Source organism: Gouania willdenowi, unplaced genomic scaffold (assembly GCF_900634775.1).
Source record: "Gouania willdenowi unplaced genomic scaffold, fGouWil2.1 scaffold_228_arrow_ctg1, whole genome shotgun sequence".
Taxonomy (NCBI): Eukaryota; Metazoa; Chordata; class Actinopteri; order Blenniiformes; family Gobiesocidae; genus Gouania; species Gouania willdenowi.
The window spans coordinates 200,366-223,385 of NW_021144983.1; the positions used below are offsets into that span (position 1 = coordinate 200,366).

The 23,020-nt window shown below is 38.9% G+C and overlaps 2 protein-coding genes across 4 annotated transcripts in view; one reads left to right on the forward strand and one right to left on the reverse strand.

Annotated features, from left to right (window-relative positions):
• si:ch211-106h4.4 (MAM and LDL-receptor class A domain-containing protein 1) overlaps positions 1 to 1,037 on the reverse strand; it is a 33,248-nt gene extending 32,211 nt beyond the window's left edge. Inside the window, exons 1-3 of one of the 3 annotated variants that reach the window (XM_028441367.1) lie at positions 963 to 1,037; positions 834 to 863; positions 496 to 624 (exon numbers count right to left, since the gene is read on the reverse strand). In XM_028441367.1, the coding sequence (XP_028297168.1) occupies positions 496 to 624; positions 834 to 861 (157 nt within the window). In that variant the 5' untranslated portion in view covers positions 862 to 863; positions 963 to 1,037. Of the gene's footprint in view, positions 1 to 228; positions 363 to 495; positions 625 to 833; positions 864 to 944 lie in introns of those variants that run through there. The other 2 variants (XM_028441368.1, XM_028441369.1) reach the window with 2 other exon arrangements.
• A 3,183-nt stretch (positions 1,038 to 4,220) lies between these two features.
• Positions 4,221 to 22,294, forward strand: mrc1b (mannose receptor, C type 1b). The gene is made up of 31 exons (XM_028441382.1): positions 4,221 to 4,353; positions 4,736 to 5,092; positions 5,229 to 5,399; positions 5,487 to 5,642; positions 6,343 to 6,453; positions 7,089 to 7,229; positions 7,317 to 7,493; positions 7,693 to 7,847; positions 9,021 to 9,134; positions 10,680 to 10,795; positions 10,904 to 11,052; positions 11,168 to 11,367; positions 12,197 to 12,312; positions 12,493 to 12,565; positions 12,668 to 12,821; positions 14,024 to 14,062; positions 14,814 to 14,977; positions 15,073 to 15,134; positions 15,223 to 15,323; positions 15,412 to 15,554; positions 15,649 to 15,754; positions 16,785 to 16,912; positions 17,043 to 17,087; positions 17,174 to 17,276; positions 17,401 to 17,633; positions 18,844 to 19,009; positions 19,223 to 19,387; positions 20,937 to 21,053; positions 21,151 to 21,306; positions 21,401 to 21,430; positions 21,508 to 22,294. Exons 1-31 carry the CDS (start codon positions 4,260 to 4,262, stop codon positions 21,759 to 21,761), a joined length of 4,296 nt encoding a protein of 1,431 aa, XP_028297183.1. The 5' UTR covers positions 4,221 to 4,259; the 3' UTR covers positions 21,762 to 22,294.
• Positions 22,295 to 23,020: the final 726 nt, after the last annotated feature.

Below are 23,020 nucleotides of genomic sequence, written 5' to 3' on the forward strand. Positions count from 1 at the left end.
ATTTCCCTTGTATTTCCTCCCTCACTCAGTTGTAACACTCCTCTTTGAGAGGGCTGGCGATGGTCACATTAAGCAATACAATAAATGTACTATTTTATTTTGGAAGAATAAAACATGCAAAGCTGTTGCGCAAAGACTGGACTACTGTAGTGTTAACCTTTGACAACTTATGCAGTCAGTACAAATTACAATTTCATTCAGCAGACGCTTTTATTCAAAGTAACGTACAACATGAGCAGTTCGGGTTAAGGGACATGCTCAACATCCAACAGTGATGACCCAGGGTGGATTCGAACCTGTGACCCTCCGATTACTTCCTTGATCATTACTCCACCAATGTCCATGGTGAAAAAAGTAAAACAAGCACACAGAATGTTGAGAAAAAATTCCAAATTCCAACAAGGGAATGGGCAGCAACGGTTGAAGCTGCAGAAAAAGTTCAAATAAAAAGTAATGATGACCATTTCTTTGAGAATTCAAGAGAAACCAGCTCACCACAAAACTCCTCATCCGAGCCATCTTCACAGTCCTTTTTATAATCACAAGAGACTTGAGCAGGAAGACATTCTCCAGATTTACATCTGAACCCTTCTTCAGGACAAGAGGATACCACTGCAAGCAGTACTGTACAATATGAGAGTATGTTATGTATGTATTCCAGTGCAAGTTACCACAAAACACTCATAAAAGCAATATATAAACACTAAAACTAATGGTCTACGTGCAAGTGCTCGCTTCAAAACCTGCAGTCAGCAACTTTCTTTTTTATCGTCACTATCTGGCTTCACTTCACTGGTACCAAAATACACAAGAGGAATATTTAAAACTCTTACCTGACAAAAGTAAACACACGAGTGTCATTTCTGCAAAGAAAAAAAAAATAAAAAATACAAGCAAAACATCAATGGAGGAGCACAAACCACTAACACATGGTAACAACAAACCTTTCCATCAACACTCACTGTCTGATAAATCAGAATGAAGCTTTTTTATTACAATGACGGCTTCGAGTCCTTATCTTCCAGCTCTTATCTGCTTAAAGTCCAGGTTGAACTCACATTTTCACATTTCCGCTAGTTGTCTTTATGGCTCTCAGTTATAGCACACCCTTGAAGATAGCCAAGTGTACTGTTCATCATACAGTTCATAGATGTGATGTTACACTGTTCTCTCACAGTAGTGAAGTCCAATTCGAACCTGGCCTGACCTGGGGCTTATCTGAAGTTCTGATTTGGAGATTAAACACAATGAACATAAAACACCTGAGCTAATACTTGTACTCTAAACCTTTCTTACTTTGGGCATGATTGCATGTGACAAAACAGATTTTTGACTGACAGCCAAAGAAATGTGAATAAAAACAGGAGAAACACCATAGGACCATAGGAAGCTGTCTGTAAGAAACTCAATGCTGTAGAGAAGACAAGAAGAACAACAGATGATGTGAAGGAAAGCTGAACTGGAATAGGCAACACATTATTTTTCATTGATTCATTTCAGAAATGTTGACTCAGTAGAAAAAAATCATTCTATTGTAACCTTTGGTTCTGCCTATTTATCCTCCTCCAAAAATAACAACAGCCATATGTTAGTAAAGCTGGGACAGTTAAGACCTGCCTGTTAAATGACAGTTATCGCCATCAGTTCCATGTTTGGTCAGTCACATTGTGGAAGCTAAATTGCCCTTTGAATCTCCTCCTTCCACTATATCGTCTGCCCTGGCAAGAGGACTAGATTGCATTACATGCAAATAAATAAACACTTTAACACATGAAAACCTTCAGTAAATCAGGCCCGAAGACTGCAACTTGCTATATTCCATCACTGCTGCCATGCAGGGTTAAGTGTGAACAGTCCAACTTTGTACCAGTACCAGAGGTTGGGTGACACTGATATGTACAGTGTTGATTGCGGGTTCAACCAATTCCACTTTAATGTGAAAACATGCTAGGTTAACCAAACCTTCTCAGAAGTTCTTGTGTCACCGTTCTGTGGTCATTACCATCATAGTGAAAGTAAATAAATGTTCTTAGAATAAGGTAACTGAAAAATAATCAATCTGAGTGACTTTGCAGATAAATCACGTTCTGTTTGTTTGTTTGTAAGAATGGGGCTTCTATATGCGAGTTTACCTACATGATGAATTCACAGCTTGCCCACTGGAGGCAAGACATGTACAGGAAGTGAGTCTCCTTCTCTAACCTGATAGTGTGAACACTAAAGAAATGCTGACCCCACTCAGATCTCACAATGAGACATCCTCAGTCAACCCGACTTAGAGTGTATTCTGAAAACACTTGCCTAAAAACCATCTTTATCATACTTAACTTGAATGTATTTATCTTGGCCAGTGAGGGCCCAATGGTTAGAGAGGTGAAAGTGTGACAGACTCAAATTGCAGGACTAGCAGGATTTGAAGGAACCGTTTGAGACATTGAGGACATCTCTATGAAACTGGGTGGTTTAATTAAGTTTGGATTAAAACTGTGGCAGAGAAAGGGGTAGCCGTCACTTGGAAAGGCAGTCACAGGTGGTAGAGAGGATTGCCTTCTGATCAAAAGGCTGTTGTTTCAATCACCAGTAATGCCTGTCTATGTACCCTAGTGTCCTTGAGAAAGACACTGAACCCAAAGTTGCAGAAGACCACTCAGTCACAACCGATGTCCAGGATCACATGTGGACTACAAAGCATTAGTCAATTTCCTTTTAGGATATTGAGCAAGGCCTGTACATACTCCCTGCAGCTACACTTTGGAGATTAACTAAATGTTGTGTGTGTGTGTGTGTGTGTTCACAGCAATTCCTCAATACGTCAAAGAAAAGTCAACAGGGAAGTGAAAATACAAAATGCTATGATAAAAGTGCTGCAGATGAAACCTCAACATCCGAATGCTACAAGCACCCCCCACCCAGAACAGGACGTTGTGTTGCTTCACTCAGGATACACAAAGTGTTCCCTTAATTTACACTAGTGCAATATCACCTCATGGAATCCACTGTGTATTAGACAAGATGCAAGTTTTTGCAGCCAAATTGATTATAACGATACCATAAAAAACATGCTTTACAATGTGTGGAGAGAATGATTGACACCTGCACAGGTGATTGTAAATGCTGTTGAGTTATGGAGATGTGAAATTCAGCAAGTCCAGATTTTCAACATGTGGCAAGAATACATTGAAATTAAATAAATAAAAATCAAATTAAATATATACAAATTAAATGGAATAAAGACAAATACAATACAAGAGTACAATACACCATTGTGCCGGGTTGTAGCCAACCCCCCACTTCTGCACCTCGTTGTATACCCATCACTCTGCTCACACTGCTTACACACCATTTACATTGATGTCCACCTCCTACTCATTCTCATTCCACTCACACATAGTTTAGCAACAGGTGTTTCCATGCAGGCAGACCTGCTAATAGTGTATCATGTTTTTCTGCAGTCTGTGTCTTCTCCTCGCCCTTCTCTCTCTTTTCTGTTTCAGGTGTCTTGACAATGGAGCTGGCAGTTCCTGATCTGTGGTTCATGGCTCAACTAGTCTGAGACATTCTGATAGTTCTTCCTCCTGTCCACTAACCCCAACCAGTCAAAGCAGACGGCTGCCACCTTTGAACCTGGTTCTGCTGGAGATTTCTTCCAGTTAAAAGAAAAGCTGTTAGAAATTAGTTTTTTCTTCCCACTGTCACTTACGCTTGTTCATGTGGATTTGTTGGGTTTTTTCATTTTAATTAAAAATTTTATATTTTGATAGCGCTTTGAGATTACTTTTGTTGTAATTAACACAACAAAGAAAGTTGAATTTAATTGAATACAATACAAGTACATACTGTATTGTTTTTCTGACTGATCTGGTAGAAAACAAGATGCAACAGTCTGATCATAAGACAGAACTTCTGAATGGTTCATGACACAAACATACTTGACAATGGTCACAAATGCTGATTCATGAATTACATTTAACACAAATCCTTCGCATTGCTTACCAATCCCCCACACCATCAAACTAGGAAGTGTGTGAAGACGATTCATGGTTATTTGTGTTTGTGCTACCCCTACTTCCTCCCCAACCCCGTCTCCCTTTGCACCCTATCCTAGTATCAACATGTTGCAATGAGCCAATGTGAAACATGACACTTTGTCAAGAAGCAACTAAAAAAAAAAAAAAAAAAAGAGACCATGTAAGGTTCCCTTAAGATTCCTTCCAGTTTGCGTCCACGCTCACAAGTCCTTTGCCTGCAGCGCAAAAACTATGTCAGCTTCCCACAGAAGAATGCTGACCCCAAGGATAACACTAGCAGCCTTTTTGTTCTTTTTTCCAGCATCTCACTGCTCGCAACCAAATGGTACCGTATGACCATTCTATGCTATTGATGTTGCGTGCATTTTTCAACTAAAAATGGAATTGGTCTTTTTGAAGCTTCTTGAGTAGAGCTGTTGATTATTGCAAACAAGCCTCAGTCTTATATTATATATTAATATAGTATTATATTAATCGGAAACCTTTCATTGTTGGCAATTAATCAACAGAAGATAAATTGGACATGCAATCTTTGTCTGTTTGAGTCTGTTTTGGAGTTGGCACATTTTGTCATCTAGTATCTGTAGAACTTATCCGTCTTTCAAGAGGTCTCCAAAGCAAGTCGCTGCAACTTGCTACGTAAACATGGCTGATGTTTTCATACGCATTCAAGTACTAATTTATTGTCTTGACATTCTTCTCTGCAGATTCCCCATTTATACTAACCAACAAAGCCACTGGTTTTTGCTTGGTGAAAAAGTCAAACCGGTGCTTGGACCTGCGCTGGACGACCGGTAACCGGATTTTTGTTACATCGAGTAGAAAGTGCCTGGGAGCACAGGGGAAAAGCGTGGGGAGCGAGGTGAGCCTCTACGACTGCGATGACAGGAGTGACCTCCAGAAGTGGGAATGCAAGAACGGGACCCTGCTAGCCCTGAAAGGCCAGGAGCTCTACATCCAAGTTAAAGCGGACGAATCGATTGCTCTTTCCAAAACTGTAGGACCGAACAACCTCCTCACCATCTCAGGGACAGCTAGTGGTGCTTGCACAAGGACACACAGAGGTAGGAACAGCATCTTTGTGACCTGGTTGTACAAAAGAAGTCAACTTTGCTTTCGTATAATTATGTAAGACCCAAATATTTGTTTTTGTGTCACCCTACATTGGGTTTTAATGAGCCTCTGCTTTTCTGTTTGCAGAGCTTTATACCATTGAAGGAAATGCATTTGGGAAGATCTGCATGTTTCCCTTCATGTACAAAGATCGTTGGTTTGGAGATTGCATCACCTATGACTCCTCATCGAAGCGACTTTGGTGTGCAGTTGAAACAAAATATGAGCGTGAGCAGTGGGGATACTGTCCGACTTCTTGTGAGTGGGTCAGTTTATGTCTTACTCAAATACACATATAACAGGGTCCGTAACTAATATATGAAGTTTGTTTATCTCCATACACAGCCAGAGAGCACTGGGCTAAAAACCTCGTCACCGGAGCATATTACCAGATTAATTCACAGTCAGCTCTGAATTGGTCTCAGGCTCAAACCAGTTGCAAACAGCAGATGGCATCACTGGTCAGCATCACTGACCCAAACGAACAAGCTTACATTACCGGTAAGTCCCACAAAGTCAATGCTTGCACAAGCTTCTTCTCTTTAAGGCTGTAGAAGGTCACCAATCAAAACCTAAACAAAAAATATTCTGCAGTTTTCTGTTCAATCTGAATTATTTTTGGACTTCCGCTTCGTCTGCCTTTAAAGTTTTGAGCAGAGTAGTAGCTAGAGGGACAAACCGCACAGCCTTGCCCTGAAACTTGATCTAAACAATTCTTTTTTAGTCTTTTGTTGTTGTTGTTTGTTGTTTTTGGCATCATTACCAATTTCAACTAATGGTACTTCAAATGGCAATAAAACATATTGGGCATTTTTAGGGTATTAAGTCCATTTGAGCTTTATATGACAAAATATAAAACATGCAGGACAACAGCCTTCCAGAACCAGGACCCACCTCGCATATAGTGTATTGTGTTGCTTCCCCACCCCCACTTTTCTGAACTTTAAATATACTGAATTAATGCAAATTTAAAATTCTACAATGAAGCCTACGTTCACTTTTAGTGCACATGATTAGGCACACAGTTATTATGAGTGAACATTACTCCTGATATTTGCTTGTTGACTTTAAGTGGTGCTTTGAAGGTTTAGAGATGCCGAAGTGCTTCTGTTTTTCAGCAGACTTGTTAAGCAATGACAAAGAGGAAGAAAGTCTTCACTGTCTCTTTGTTTTCCTTCCTCTCTGTAAACCAAACACACAGCGCTTCTGGGATCAGGGAAAAAAAAGCTTTGGCTGGGGCTGGTTATGGACCCTGAGCATGGCTGGCAGTGGACAAACGCAAAGCCATTCCGTTATCTGCGATGGGACACTGGTAAGACTTCACTTTGTTATTGAAAGCTCCACTTATCATTTGTAGGGATTGAATGAGAAGACGCTTTAGTCAGGTCTGATTGAATCAAATCCTTTATTATTGTATATTTCCGTGTCACAATCTGCTGCTTCAACTACTTCATTTAGACTAAAGGACACATTAGATCAGTGATGGGCAACTTTTATCACAGTTGGGCCGCCAAATATGTGATTGTCTGATCCGAGAACACTTCATCAACATTAATTTCTGTTTTCATTTAATAAATTATTTTCTGATTTTTGTTGTTTTTGTTTTGTGTGTTGTTAGAGTCATTTTGTGTATTTTGTTGTATGTGTGAGTTTGAAGTCATTTTTGTGTATTGTTATTGTGGTTTTGTATTTTTTTTACATAGTTGTCGTAAAGTCGCCTTGTGTGTTTTTAGAGTGATTTTGTGTATTTATGGTTTCCGTTTATGTATTTTCTCTAATTTTGTTAGAGTTTTGAGTTGTTTTGTGTATTTTTGCTGTTGTATTGTGTATTATGTATTCTTTTTTATTGTGTGTGTTTTTCTGAATAATTTTGGGTGTCAATTTGACTTCTGCAAATAAATTGGTGGGATGATTGCAATGTGAATAAAGTTTGATTTCTTATTCCAGGAAATCCTCTTCCCAATCCGGGTCACAACTGTGCTGTCCTTGACTCCTCTGGACAGTATTTGTGGCAAAGTTCAACCTGCAGCAAGAAAATGGGGTACATCTGCTATAAAGATGGAACCCCACCCACTCCTCCAATCTATTGTAGGACACATTCTTGCTTTATCTCTTGTCGGCAAAATCCTCATTTGATGACAATCATTTGGTCTGTGTCTGTTCTTTATTCAACAGTTGAGCAGGGATTCTGTGCCAGCCCGTGGATTCCCTACAATGGCCACTGTTTCCACCTTCACCGGACTCTTCAGACGTGGTCCGATGCTCAGAGAGAGTGCAGGAAGGAGGGAGGGGACTTGGTCAGCATTCGAAATGTGGAGGACCACAGCTTTGTTATCTCTCAACTGGGATATGGTGCGTGACACGTCTCTTCAAAAAAATGTGTTTAAATTTGTGTAAAAGGGTGTAAAAATCTGAAAAAATTCCCCCTTTTTTTCTTCTCCTCTTTGAAAAATGTAGAGAATAATCATTTAACGTAATAATCTAAATGCCAGGAACTCCAACAATTATAATTAATGCAAATTTTCGACATCTGACTTGATATTTCTTCCAGCATCTACTGATGAGCTTTGGATCGGACTCAACGACAGGAAAACTGAAGGCTTGTTTGAATGGAGCGACCACTCTGCTGTTACCTTCACCAGCTGGCAGTACGGAGCACCAGCAGTCTCCACAGACACAGAGGACTGTGTGCTCATCACGGGAGAGGTGCTGACTCATCCGGGAGGGACATTTATCATTTTTCCATACATCATAATCCCTTCACACTCATTGAAAACAGAAACACAGAAGACCGAGTCTACTGAGAGTTCAGAGAGTTATTGGTAATATTGAATCTAGCTCAATATAAGTGAGTCTTGTTTCAGGAGCCTAATCAAATAATAAAAAATGAGATTCAAAATAAAGTTACAAAAATTAAATTCAACACTTCCTTAGGCTCCATCCCACCAATAAGCGCAAGAGGAACTCTGTTGCAAATTTATGCACAAAAATCCAGATTTTCCTAAAAAAAAAAACCTTCTCAAGAAATAATAATAATGATAATTAAAAAAAAAAAATAACACCCATTAATAACGATACAGATAAAAATTTATAGGAACCCCCATTTAAAAAAAAAAAATCAATCTGATCCAGATGAAACTTGGTTAGGCAGTCGAGGAACCGACCCAACATAACTGAGTAGAATTTCATCCAAAACCGGTCAATTACGAACCTAGATATGAATTTAATTTCACCAATGATGACAGATAGGTATTCTTACATTTTTGAAAGTCTTCCATGGCCTAGAGTCTATCTTTCGTTACAATTTTGTCAAAATCCGTTAAGTAACCTTTGACGTAATCCTGATAAAAGACAAACAAAAATGCAGGTGAACATATGACCCCCTTGGTGGGGATAAATAATATTGTATTGTATATATTATTGTTATTATTAATAGTAGTAGTAAGAAAAGTTTATATCCCAAAATCTACATAAACAAAGAATGGTACAAAATTGAGCAAAAACTTGAAGTGAAATACATGAAGATAATTAAATAAATAATGTCTGATCAGAGAAGAGAGCACAAGCATCTTACTAAGAAATAACGCAGCTTGTTAGCACATGCTACTGCTTTAAAAACACGCTTTTGACTTGGAGGAACATTTGTGAATCAAAGGTAGGACAGTCTACTGTTGACAATAAATGTCACGGTGATCCATGAAATACTTGTCAAGTTGAAAACCAAAGAAACCATAAGGAAGAGGCTTTAAACTAGGATAAAGTTAAAATTGTTTCATTGCAGTGTATAATCAATAAATTAGTCCATGCCAAAGCCACATGGATCACTATCTACTATCAAATTTATCAAAAAATGTTGAAGCATTGTTTTTTTTCTTGCAGAACGGAAACTGGGCTGATCGTACCTGTGATGAAAAGCATGGTTTCATCTGCATGAAGCAAAGCTCCACTGAAAGCACCGGTGAAGAAGTGGAGATGGATTTAGGCTGCAAAATGGTGAGTGCAGACTAGAACTTTAGAAGTTCAGAATTTACATTTTTGAACTTTAAAACTTTAGAAATTTAACTCTAGACATTTAGAACTTTAACTTTAGAATTTGAATTAGACAGACTAGTGCAGTTCCCATAGGAAGTATGTATTGCTATAGAAAAGTGGGAGGTTAAGTAGCTTTTTCATAGACGGCCAAATGAGGTTGTGTTTGAAGGTGGGACTGCCTTTTGCTTTTTTAGCCATTGGGGAAAAAGCAAAAACAGTAATGCAACAGCATATTTGAACGTGTTTTGAAGGCTAAGGATAATTGAGGATAATTAAAGGGTATTTAAGATCAAATATTGTAATGTGTATAAATTTGTTATCCACCATGGATCTGCTGTGGCATTGATTTTAAACACAAACCCTTAGTATGTTTAAACAAACATGTTTGTTTTTAATAATTCATTTCAATACACAAATATGTAAGGTAGATAGAGAATGACGGCTGTTGTAGCACAGTGATGATTGTATTAGAATGATAAATTGTTCAGTAATGGTGAGGGTTAGTGAGGGTCATTTAAAGGGCGGATGGTCTGCAGCCTCATGCTTGCTCCTCTGCCTGCCAATGAGGCGGTGTGTGTGCGTCGGCTTTCACGACCCAACCCGCCGCCCCCCACGGTAGTGCAGAGAGAGACCCCTTGCCACGCAGAGAGACCGAGAAGGCCCGTCTGATCCAGTCGTTCTCCACACGGGCCCTGTGGCGCACAGGCGGGTGACGTGGTGGCTCTGCCTCCACCCTCCTCCGGCTCCACGCCACGGGGCGGCCGTGAAGCCTCGTTCCTCGATTCCCCCTGTCTCAGCTCTGCTACCCCGAAACAAAGCCAGAGACAGACAGAAAGACGCACAAACACAGCGGAGCAAAGCGAAACAGTGCGTTATTGTCGAGCTGCTGCTTGATTGAACAAAGTATGGACTTCTCCGCTCAAAACCAGAAGGTGGGGTGTGGGAGTGGGCTCTCCAGTGATTGGCTCTGACGTGCATGTGACTCTAGCGGCTCCACTGCGGTGGACAATTTTATGAAATAATTCAATAACAAAATCATTGCAGTCCAAACAAATCCGATGTTGCACACCAATAAACCAAGCGACAGCCATGTTGAAACTCTCAGGTCAGTGTGATCTGGATCCACAGAGATATTTGAGAAACACAGATAGACAGAGATTTCTTGCTTTTATAGAGAGATAAATATAACAATGCCAACAACTTGAAGAAGCTAATTAATAATCCCCAATGTGAACAGACAAGTACTACTTTGTATTTGTGGTCAGAGCAGAAACCACAGTGGCTTAATATACTGTAAGTATCAGGTGAGATGGCGCTTTACTTGTTCATCAAAAACAAAAATAAAGTTTGTAGCAAAATGTGAATTAGTTTGATGAGAATTGCTACGGTATCATCATGGAAACAAGGAGAAACTTCAGGAATAATAAGATGTCTCCCTCTGCAATTAAATTGCAGAAAACATGAGAATAAAAAAACTTCTTCTAACCTGAATCTGTTTTCCAACAGGGTTGGAAAAGACACGGCTCTTACTGCTACTTTGTAGGAACTGAGACAAAGACTTTTGACGAAGCTAAAGAGGACTGCAAGACTTCAGGCTCATACTTAGCCGACGTTTCCAACGGGTAAGACTGATTTCACTGGTCATGTTTCCAGGAAACAATGCATCAGCACAGATATCATGCGTTTGGTGTATTTTTTACTCAGTCAATGGACGGTTTTACGTTTTGCAGGGTAGATAACGCCTTCCTGGTCAGTCTGGTTGGGTGGAGACCTGAGAGACACTTCTGGATTGGTCTCTCTAATATGGAAAATATGGACCTTTTTAAATGGACCAACTCGGACACGGTGAAGTTCACTCACTGGAACGCCCAAATGCCAGGTAAGCAAACCAAAGTCTCACCGGTGCAAAAACAAAGTTTCACCATAGATTAGAAAATTAGTGTAAAATATAAATATACATTTTAAAACACTGCTGTGTCCCTGAATACCTCCAGGGTACGAACAAGGCTGTGTTGCAATGACAAGCGGACTGTTGGCCGGACTCTGGGACTTGTTGCCTTGCAGCAATAAGACCAAATACATCTGCAAGCATCTGGCAGAGGGTGCAGTGTCCACCGTTCCACCACCAACGCAAACGCCCCCCAAGTGTGCAGAGGGTTGGATTAAGCTACAATCCAGAAATGCCTGCTATAAGGTTTGATCTCATCGCAACCTTTCACTCAATATACAGATAAATAGTACATGAAAGTGTATAATGACAGTGTACGTAATATTAGAGTGTAAACAAATGTACACATCCATAAGAGCCGATTCTTCAAGGTTAGCCTGAGCACAGCTGAGAGGTCTTTATTTGTAGCAAGTAGGTCTGGGCGATTTGGGCCAAAAGTGTTCTATATTTTTTTCTCCACAAAATCGAGTAACACATATACAGTGCTGTACAATTGTCCTTTTGTTTTTTTAGGGTGGCAGACTTCAGTTTGTATGTGAAGCAGACGTTTAAGGAAGAAATAGGGACAGTAGTGGCGTTTAAAACTAATACTTTAGTGTGAAATACATTTTATAATCAAACCATATGCATAAACAATATTATTTACCCAGCTTTAGTAGCAAAACTACAAAACTAGAACTACAAAAATCCACAAATTCCATTACAGTTACCATTTTGCTGGATATATATATATATATATATATATATTTATTAGTTAGTATTATTTGCACATTATTTACATTAATAGGGTTAATATTCAATTGTTTTTTTTAATTTAGTGTAAATAAGGATCTTCATCATTTTACTTTGGTTATTATGTTATATGAGTAAAAAGTGAATAAAGAAGACTAATATTATGGTCAGTGGACTGAAACTACAAATGAATCATAATGTGCTGTCACTGTAGCCTCCCTGCCCTTCCAAAAGCCATTTGTTTCCTATCTGATATCTTCATGCTTTGATTAAAGTATATATGTGGAATGTGTTTGAAAAATAACTAAGGAATGAAACATAATTTGGAAAACCTCTCGCGCAGTTCTTCACCGGCCCACGCTCTCAGGAGAAGACTTGGTTTGAGGCTAAAGACTTCTGTAGGGCCATCGGAGGAGATCTGCTTAGTATCCACAGCTCAGTAGAACAAGCTGTGGGTCGGTAAGTTCTAACAGCTACTCCATAACACACAAAAAGTATATATAATTAAGCTGCAAACACTTGAAGATACAGTCGTCATAACTACCGCAAGCAATTGTGGTAGCAATTGTTTCTTATTCGTACAAAGTTGTCATGGGTTTACTTTATGTATGATTTTTACACTTTTCTTTCCGACTGCAGCGGTGGAAGAGCTTGGATTGGGCTTCACGTTCCTGAATCAGGCACTGGTTACGTATGGAGCGACGGGACACCGGTTAGTTAACTTAATATAAACACCTCTGGTTTTTCTTTTGGCTTTTTTTATGATAATATGTGTTTGTTCGAGTAATGTAAGCTTGTTGTTTAATTTTCACAGCTGAACTTTCAGCACTGGCAGGAGGGCGAGCCCAATAACTTCAACAATGCCGAATCCTGCGTGGAGTTTACCATTTATAACTGGGATGACTCGGGATCTTGGAACGACGCTCACTGCGAGACCTACAATGATTGGCTGTGTCAGATACGGGCAGGTACAGATCCTGAAAAATGATCTAAAATGATTTGTCATCATTTATGATAGCTATATGTTTTTCTAACCTGCAGCTTTATTATCCTGACATCGCCAGAAATTTAAAAAATGAATACTTTTTTTAAGTTATACTTAATTCTCTCAATCCCAGAACAACTACACACTATACACATCGCCATCTCTTCCCATCATGCCGTCACAGTTTCCCCTGTTGTAATGACTTTGGTCACGATAAAGAACTTTCTGAATCACGAAAAAAGATTTATGTAGGCCGCCAGAAATCACAGACACGATCATATTATCCCATGTTTTGGTAAAATATGTATTTTCACTACATTTTCCCCTAAAAAAAGGTTAAATGTGTAGCAAGTCTTATTATTCATAGGCGCGGAACCTTAAACGGCCAAGTCCCTGCATGAATTTGCAAGAATTGAGCTGACCGCTTCAAGTTCTGTTAATTTTACAGATTCAACTTAAATAGTGAAAAAGCCACAAGGCCTTCTCACTACTGAGAGAGTTTATCTTTATTATGTATTTTTTCCATGGTCCTGTCATATATGTCAAATAAGAGAAAACAATTCAAAAACGTCTACTCTGAAACGAAATTTGGAAAAATGTGAAACGGAATATCAGAAGCACTATTCATGACATGATTATAAGATCATAATTATACACTTGCTCTTTGCACCGATCAGCCAAAACATTAACAATCAAACTTTATTTATAAAACGGTTTTCGTTCAAACTCATTTTTGCATCACCTTAATTTGAGTAAAACGGAAAATTTTGATCACTTTCATGTTATACATTAAACACACGTTATGTTAAACCTATTCTTGTACACATTTTGGAAATTGTTTCTGTGTTCATTGAGATATTGTTTAAAATGTTTGTTTTTCGAAGGGAGTGTACTAATTTATGAAATCACCATTTCTATTACAGGAAGTAAATTTCGTAAATTCTCTGTACATATGATGAATATGCTATAAAAGGCGTTATTCACTCTTCAATATATAGTGAATGCACTTGATTAATAAAGAACTTTAACAACAACAGAGGTAGCCCGAAAGCACCTTTCAGTATCACCCACATTTACACACACCAATTAAGTCAGTGGTTCATAATAATGTGCTAAATCAGTTTTTAAATGATTAAAAACTGTATTTGTGTTCAATAAAACTGACACCTGTGTTTGCTCTTACAGGAGCGACTCCAAAACCGCCTCCGAACGACACCTCTGTGGGTATGTACTGAGCGTGAATTTTCTTTTCACAGCAATTTGAAGAAGACAGTATCACTTAAATCAGAGATATACAGTGATATGAATAATTCCATAATTAATCAAGTTATCGGATCAAATATACTTTTGCTTCATCAACTCTCAATTTCAAATATACCACAGAAAAAAAGACCGATCATTACCAGACAATTTGTTCCCTTTCAAAGTAAAATGTACATTCATTTATTACGTATGTCTTACGCAGAGTACAAAAAGGAAAAAAAAAACATACATTTTTGTCGCAAAAGTTTCCAACCTAAGGCAACAAACGCAGGCAACCATATTTTTTTTTTCATAAATAAAACAACAAACTCAGTCATCAAAATATTCTTATAATCAAGATATTTATCCACCTCAAGGAATCGATCTCCAAAACAAACACAAAACAAGGACTACAGAATTACACAAAATGATTTTTTTTTTTTAAAAAATACACAAATTGATTCCAAAAACACAAAATAACAACAAAGAATGTGACAACAACATAAAGATTTTACAAAAAACCCAAAAAGGGCAACAAAAATACACACGACAATTTGTATCAATGTTCAGATTGGTCATTAATCTCTAATAATCTCCAGATAATCATAATTGTGTGGCCTGTTATCAAAGTTTCCCATCTCTGGGTTTGGTTGATCAATGACTGTATTAAGACAGAGCATTGGAAACACTCTAAACTTAAACAATAACAGGCGATGTTTGAATACGTTGACAGACTTTAACACCACTGCTGATGGCTGGCTCGAATGGAGAGGAAACCAGTATTACATTAACAGATATTCAAAGTCCATGGAGGAGGCTCGCCACTTCTGCCAACAGAAGCATGGCGACTTGGCAACTATCAACAGTAAGGAGGAAAACACTTTCCTCTGGAAACAGGTAGATTCTATGAAACAATGGCTGTATTTCATTGATTAAAAGACCAATTGTTAGCTCAGATCAAGGAGTCCTCCACTATGTCTGTGTGATTCCAGATATCCAGGACGTATGGGTCCTTTTACTTTGGTCTGTCAGTGGATCTTGATGGGTCATTTTGGTAAGTAATGTTACTTATAGTATAGAACTGACACACACAGTCATCATCTCTCACTTTCCAAACTAATACACTGTGTGTGTGTTTCAAGGTGGATGGATGGCACCCCAATGTCATTCCAAAGGTGGGATGAAAACCAACCCAATTCAAATGTCTTCGATGAGAACTGTGTTTCTATGTCTTACCACATGGGTGCGTTTCTAGATTCAGATGATTATCAAAATCACGACCCTGAATCCCGCAGTGAAGTCTGACAGATTTAATGGTTGCTGTCCTCCAGGTTTTTGGAGTACCTGTAATTGTGGAAAAGAGCTTCAATCTTTTTGTAAACGAAGAAGCTCACCACCCGTCAACACCACTGTAGCCCCAACAGTGCCTCCTAAAGGTGGATGTCCAATAAAGTGGGTTAAATTTGGCTCCAAGGTGAGGAACGCACACCTGAAAAGGTTTCCCTTCAAATCGGACTGCTCTGAGTGCATTATTTTAGTTACATAAAAATCTCTTCCTTGTCCAACAGTGCTACAGCATCGTTAGTGATCGGAAGATCACCTGGGAGGATGCGAGGAAGCAATGCATCATGATGAGAGGATTATTAGTCTCCATTCCTTCAAGAAGTGTGCAAGGTTTGTGCAAAATAAATCAAAATCATGACATAATGTTCTTCTGGGTCAGGGCTTTCAGATGCACAGTGTGTTTCAGTGTCCAATGCTGGTCGAAAATCACAATATCTAACAATTATCGATGACCCGTGCATTGTTTGTCTGTTATATCAAGGCGAGGGCCTCTCATTTTACAGTTCCTATTTTTTTTTTAATTATTAACTTTTTTTGCAAAATGACACTTAATACACACTGATGTGCACATCTTGGGAAAATATCATGCATTTACATGCAATTTGTCTTTGAAAAACCAGTGGTGAAAGAGATGATAATGTCAATTCTTGCACAAAATCTGATGAAATATGAAGCAATATGAGGGAGTTCACCTTCTGAAACATAATTAGCCTATACCTTGTTCATGTTTTTGACAACATCGCATTTCCATAATATTTTTCGCTGGTCTAATGTCTCACTTTAGCAAGTATAGCAATCGGCTGGTCGTCAAATCTGGCCAGAAATCTCAGGTGATCTCAGCAGGTTCTTGTTTTGGCGCATTTCAGCTGTGTATTAGGTTAGATTTTGGTGATTATCTGGATTAATATCCCTAATGTAACATTTAGGTGACTGCTATGGCATGGCTCGTTGTGCTTTCTATTATATCTAATAGGCTTACTTTCTATACAGTTTTTGGTCACACTTTATTTAAAGTTTTATACATAAGGCTGATATGATTACATTGTCATTATTTGTCATTAGCATGAATAAGGTGTCATGAAGTCTGTCAATAGGTGTCATTCGATAAATTATGACACCTTTGGAGCTATGTTGGCATGTTTTGGGTTGGTGGAGGAATCTCGTGGGGTTTGGGTAACGAAGGACACTTAATGACAGCCTTCATAACAGCCTTATGTATGAAACTTCATGTAAAGTGTTACCCAGTTTTCTTAAAAAGTAACACGATTCATAGAAAGAATGGGAAGCATGGTTATAATGAGGGGTGTGTAATGTACTAGGATAAATTGCAGCATTTAATCTGTACCCCTGAATGTTGCAGCTTTTTTGGTGACCCAGCTGATCGATGCACTAAACACAGACCTGTGGATTGGTTTGAACAGTTTAAAGCAAGACGGATATTACTGGACCGACGGAAAGTCGAGACAATTCACCAACTGGGGTTATTCTGTGAGTACACACAACATCGACAACTCTGTCCCCAGCTGCTTAAAGTATTCCCTAACCTCCATCCTACTATGTAAGTCATTATGTTGTTTCTCGAGCTTTGGGTTGATTAAGTTCTCTTTCGGCTCCTTAGAAACATCAGCGCAGGCCCGGGAGCTTTTATCAGAGATGGAACGAGGTATAAAAAAAAATCATCAGCACTACAAAAGCCTGATCTGAGTAGTAATGATTCTCTCTTAACATTTTTGTTTGTAATCCTAACAGGAGGATTGTGTTGTACTCACCACCAGTTCTTCTGGTGGGGTTGGGAAATGGTTAATTAAGTCTTGCAATGACACTTATGGATTTGTGTGTCATAAAAATGTTGGTGAGTTTTTTACTTCTTTTGAGCTCAAATAAGTTAGAGTTGGATTTGAAATGAATAACATCTGGTTGGACCACGGTGTTTGTAAATGAGTAAATGAATATGGTGTGTTCTGTAATCTCATTAGACGCGAGCATCCCTGCCGACTCAGAAACCATCGACCCTAACATCTACACCCGTTTGGGAAATGACAGCATTAAAGTTGTGACCCAGAATCTCACCTGGGATGAAGCCAAGAAACGCTGTGACGGCGAAAAAGCCAACCTGGCCAGTCTACGAAATGAGTGGACACGAGCCCACATCGAGCTGCTGGTGCTAAATCTCAAAGCTCCTCTTTGGATTGGACTTAACAAAAAAAAGGTATTAGTCAAAAACACTCTACTACGCTTGACGCACATGCACAGGGGTGCCAAAGGCCGGTCCTGTCCTGTTCTCTGTAAATATAGGGTAGCCAACCTGTTTTGGGGCGAACTAAATTCAAGGCCTAGTTTTTAAAATGTAATAAGCTCGGATTCTAGATAATGAGTTGGATCAAATCTTGAAAATTGTTTCTTCAAAGGAAATAATGGATTACGTAATTAGATCATGTAACCCAATCTGGGTTTTGATCCGTTAGTCTGGGTTTTTCAGAACTTTTTAGTATGATTTGGATCATTTTGATCTAAAAAATATGAATTAAACTGATCCCATCAGAAGGGTGGATTCAGTGTGGATTTCAGGCCCAAAATGTAATAAAACTGTCTATCAAATAATACTATATTTGGATCATGCATACAAGGTATCCAATGTATTCATAAGGTTTTAATTTAATTTGTTAATCCATCAGGCTTTCGTGATTAGGTAGGCTATAACGTAATATTCAGCCTTTCAGTATAAACCTACAGCAGTAGAAAGAGTTTGGCCTCATAAAATAATCCCCCTAACAGCTGTCAATATTGACCACAAATAATATATTTAATAATCACTAACTGATATATGTCAATCACAATCAAAAATATTATTTTGTTTTTAGATTATTTTTTAGTGACGCATGCAACGATAACATAGGATGCTAAAGCAATGGCATCACTGGTTTTTGAAATCCAAAACAATCCAAAAAACTATTGCACCCTTGGTTTCACATCCTGTTTGCTGGTTGTGGTTCTGGCAGAATGCAGGGAGTTGGTCAGGGTCTCTAAAGGCTTGAAAAGGCCCTTCATCAAACAAAGACGGACACTAGTTATTCAGATTTGATAATCCTGGAAAGTTTCTCTCCGGATCAGATTGATCCAATCCGATGTTGCTTTGAAAAACTGCCTCAAAAGTAAAATGGTCTACGTGATTATGGACAGCAAAATAAAAAAGGATTACCAAATCTGGATCCATTTTATTCAGAAACTTTTGAAAAACCGGGGCCCAAGTTATTCATCTTGTCATCCAATAGTAAACACCACACAGCTGCTACCTCACCCAGCCTTTTCTTTAGCTACAGCAGGTGTGCTGTAGTTAAAGTGACATAATTTAACCTACAGTGCAGCATTTAAACATTCTCCACTCAACTCAACAATTCTCAACCCACTTTTGTTTCCAGACTGGAGATTATTTCCGCTACGTTGACGGCTGGCACCTGAACTTTGCAAACTGGGCTCCCGGTGAACCAGGCAGGGAAAAGCCATGTGTTTACTTAGACGTGAGTGGGAAATGGATGACTGACTTCTGCAACCAGACCATGTACAGCGTTTGCATGCAGTCTACAGGTACTCATTTTAACACGGTGGTTGGGCATATGCTGGCATACACAGAGGGAAGGTAACAGGCTACAAACACTTTGTTACTGTTATTATTAAGCTCTTTTGTTTTCACAAATAAAATGTTTAGTACCAGAGTTCAAAATTTTATTTTTTGCTAAGTTTAATATATCAATGTGTGCTATTACATTTGTTGCTGATCCCCATCACTGTCCTTCTCAGACGTTCCGCCCACAGAGTCCACCTCCTTCCCAGGAAACTGTCCCACAGATACAGAAGTGGACTACCAGCAGAGTTACACCTGGCTGCCGTTCAGAGGACACTGTTATTTGTTTGTTCACGATGAAATTGAATGGGCAGATGCTGCCAGCAGCTGTGTGAGGCATGGTAAATAAACCTCCTAAAAACTCATCAATTAAAGTCTAAGCTACGATATACAGTCCTAACGTATACGCCCTCTAGGAGAATTTATTGTATATTTCATTTATTCATTTGACAGGGACAATGCAATTCAACATAGATACAAAACAAGTTTGTAGCTGATGTGATGTATATAGAGTAGAAGCTCAACAACTCCAAAATAATGCAGTGATGGTAGCGGATTTTGTCCTTAATTTTCATTGCTTATTGTAAAGTGAGTCAATGCGCTTTGTGGCACAAAATATAGGAAGGTCATCTCTAGTTACACCAACTATGTAGGTACTGCAGTTAGGTGCTTCCTGCTTTATACAGCAAATCCTTCTAAGAACCGGCATACCAAATTCTGTCCTCCGTTAGTTTTTGGCCTACATCCTTTATCATCTTTTTTTTTTAAACATTCCTAATGGGATCACAATAATTAGAGAATGCAGAAAAACATTCCAGGTGAAAGATCCGCTTTAGTTTTAGATCAATAAATAGAGATTGATAAATTAAATTTTACATTGAAAAATTAATTGACTGACAGATTTTTCAATCGGGCTACTTTTGGGATAGGAATGAGTCGTGGCTAAATCGTGTGTCGTGCATCATGTAGTATACACGGGGTCACGATAAGCGATTAACACCTCATGACCAGCTCCCAATCAGCAATCGTATGGTCGTAAGAAAATCAAACATTTTTGAAATGCTGGTCGCCCCTCGTGAGGGTATCTCACTGTTGAAGCACTGCCACGGACCGGCTTACCTCAAACTCTCACACTGCCCATGCACGAACATCATAGGACCGCTGTAATATTGACGGACTGTACTGCCCACGTCTGTCCAGCCAGTTCCTGATAAATCGCATAGCCACTTTTTCTTTTTTAAAGCTCTTTTTGCTGAGATTCGCGAGTGTCTCCCCACTTTCGGGTTCTTCTTCTGTTTTAACGGTGACGCTTCAGAGTTCTTCTTCTTCTAATTTGTATGTTGCATTTCCGGAAACCTTTACGTGTGGTGTATGGACATACAGTGTGAGCAGTCAGATCGTGTCAATGATTGAAAAAAATTGCCTGCCTGCCTTTAGGGAGAGATTAGAAGATATTGTCCTGTGTTTATTTAGAGAGTGTTCAACATAGATGCACTTGGCCAATCGGCCACGTAAAAGAACATGCTTTGAAACTTAGAAATAACATGGTTATTTATGTTTCTATATTTTAAGTTGTTCTCACTTCAAACAGGTGCAGAAGCACAAAAACAGTTCAATTGCAAGATAATTTTCCTACTTGGTTCTGAGGACAATGCAGAAAATATGGCATAGGGTCAGTAAGCACTTCCTGTGCAGCAAGCATTTTGGAGAAAGATTCAGATTAATAAATAAGGATCAAACTTACAAAAATGCCAGAGCAGAGCATGATTGGTCAAATCGGCCAAATTGAGAGTTTAACTTATCGTAGTCACTGCTGGTCCTGCATGTGAATTTGACAGGAGTGTATTTTAAGCCCTATATTCTCATACATTTCTATCATTTTGTATAAAGGTGGATTTCTCGCCAGCATTGAAGATCCTGATGAGCAGAAATTCATCCAAAGCAATATTGAAGCATTTCAAGGTAGTCAAAGCTCATTCTGGATTGGACTATTTAAAACGTATCAAGGTAAGGATGCTAACTATCTTCATGCTAAAGCCTCTTTAGTAAAAATAAATATTCTTATGTCTGAACAAAAGGCTAAATAGCTCTGTTTTCGTATTAGGAACCTGGTTGTGGCTGGATAAAACTGTGGTGGATTACACCAACTGGGCACCAGAAGAGCCTGATTCTGACTACGGATCTGTTCGAACAACAGATGGAGCATGGTCTTCAGGTCGTAAGTGGCATGATAGACCATACATCTGCAAAACAGCCAAAGGTAAACTCATGTTCTATGCATCATCACCAAGAGCACACTGAAAATGTTACTTCATTAGAAAACCATAATCCTACATCTTTGTCCCCTCTGACAGTCATACTCCCTGACGCTGACCCACAACCTGGTAAGTCACGCCACCTTCATCGAAATTTCCATTCATAAGAAAGCCGTTACGTCATCTTTCCTTTGTTGACTCTGCAGAACCCCAAATTGACCACAATTCTCGTGGTCGAGTGCACACAACCTTTGTGGTCGTTTTGATCATCACCATCACTTCAACTCTGATGGTGGTTGGGTTCCTTCTCTACAAAAAGTCACCTCGTCTCTTACCCACCTTTGAAAACCCGCTCTACTTCAACAGCGAACACTCGCCTCCCGATGTGGTCGATACCAACAAAATGATTGAAATCGCTGAGAACTCAGAGCCGGTTCCGACGCCCATTTTAACCCTGTGATGTAGAAATAAGAATTCTTTCTTTTAGCTTTTAATAACACTTTTATTACATTTTAATGCTTAATTTCTTTTGTTGTTGTTGACATTGTTACTTTAACTATATTCAGGTATTTAAAAGTGCATTACCGATTGTACGTTTCAGTGGGGTTTGCGGCGTCGAACCTCATGGAACAGAAGAATTTAGGCTCTAGGAAGTCTCACAGAAACATCGCCGTCTCCTTTTAACGTTGCTTACATGTACATAATTCTTTGAAGAGCTGTTTATTATACGTACAGGGTTTTTTGTTCACCATTGCTTCCTTCCACTCTGATTTTATGTCAAGCATTGCCAGATGCAGCTGATGATTTCCTGTATGATAACACTGTTTTCAATCTACAAAAACTTTGCCCACACAGTGTTCAAACCTGCCGAAAGAGCCAGAGACTGTCCAATCTGGCAACGCGTCTCATTTGCCACCACCACAACTTTGGATTGTATTGAAAAGCAAATATTTCCTTTAATTAAAAAAATAAATGAATGCTAAACAATTTTCATTGAATGTTTTGAGCTTTTTTCTCAACATCAGAGGAGATGAGGGTAAAATCTATCTTTCATTTCAGCAATAAGTCATCATTTAGTTTACACTGTTTAACTGTCTGTAAACACCAGATTATGTGTCCTGTAGTGTCACAGGGCTCTGCAGTTGTCACAGTGTAAAGTATTTACATTCTACATTTCATTTTACAATTCCATACCCATTTGGATTGAATGTTCTCGCTTTGCCATGTCTGACCTCATGTGTGAAGTGGAACCTGGGCTCTGGCAATATATCTGGTAATATTTTCTGTTCAGAAATGTTTAGGGCCATATAAAAATCCGTGGAATCGCGGATGGAATCACGGAATCGACCCATAAAAACGTTTTTTATGGGGAAATGTTTCCGGGGACCCCTTATTAGGTGTACCACCCTCCCTCCTACTGTCCTGGCTGCATTAAACCCAATTTAAATCACCACGAACACCCTCAAAACAACGTAAATCATCACTGACTGCTAACTACAGATTAACTTTGCTGTGCCTGTAAAGCTCCGTCCGTGCTCCGTGAAAACGTGATCAGCTTTAATTATCTTCCCCTGCTCAGTGTTTGAACTGTTATGCCTGGTTAACTAAGAATAACTCAGTCCGTGTTGTAATTTAGTTCTTTTTATTCCAGCTTTTTGTTTGTGTCTCTTAGGAACACATTCACAGTCAGTAATCTACCTCAAGTGCAATTGTTATAGT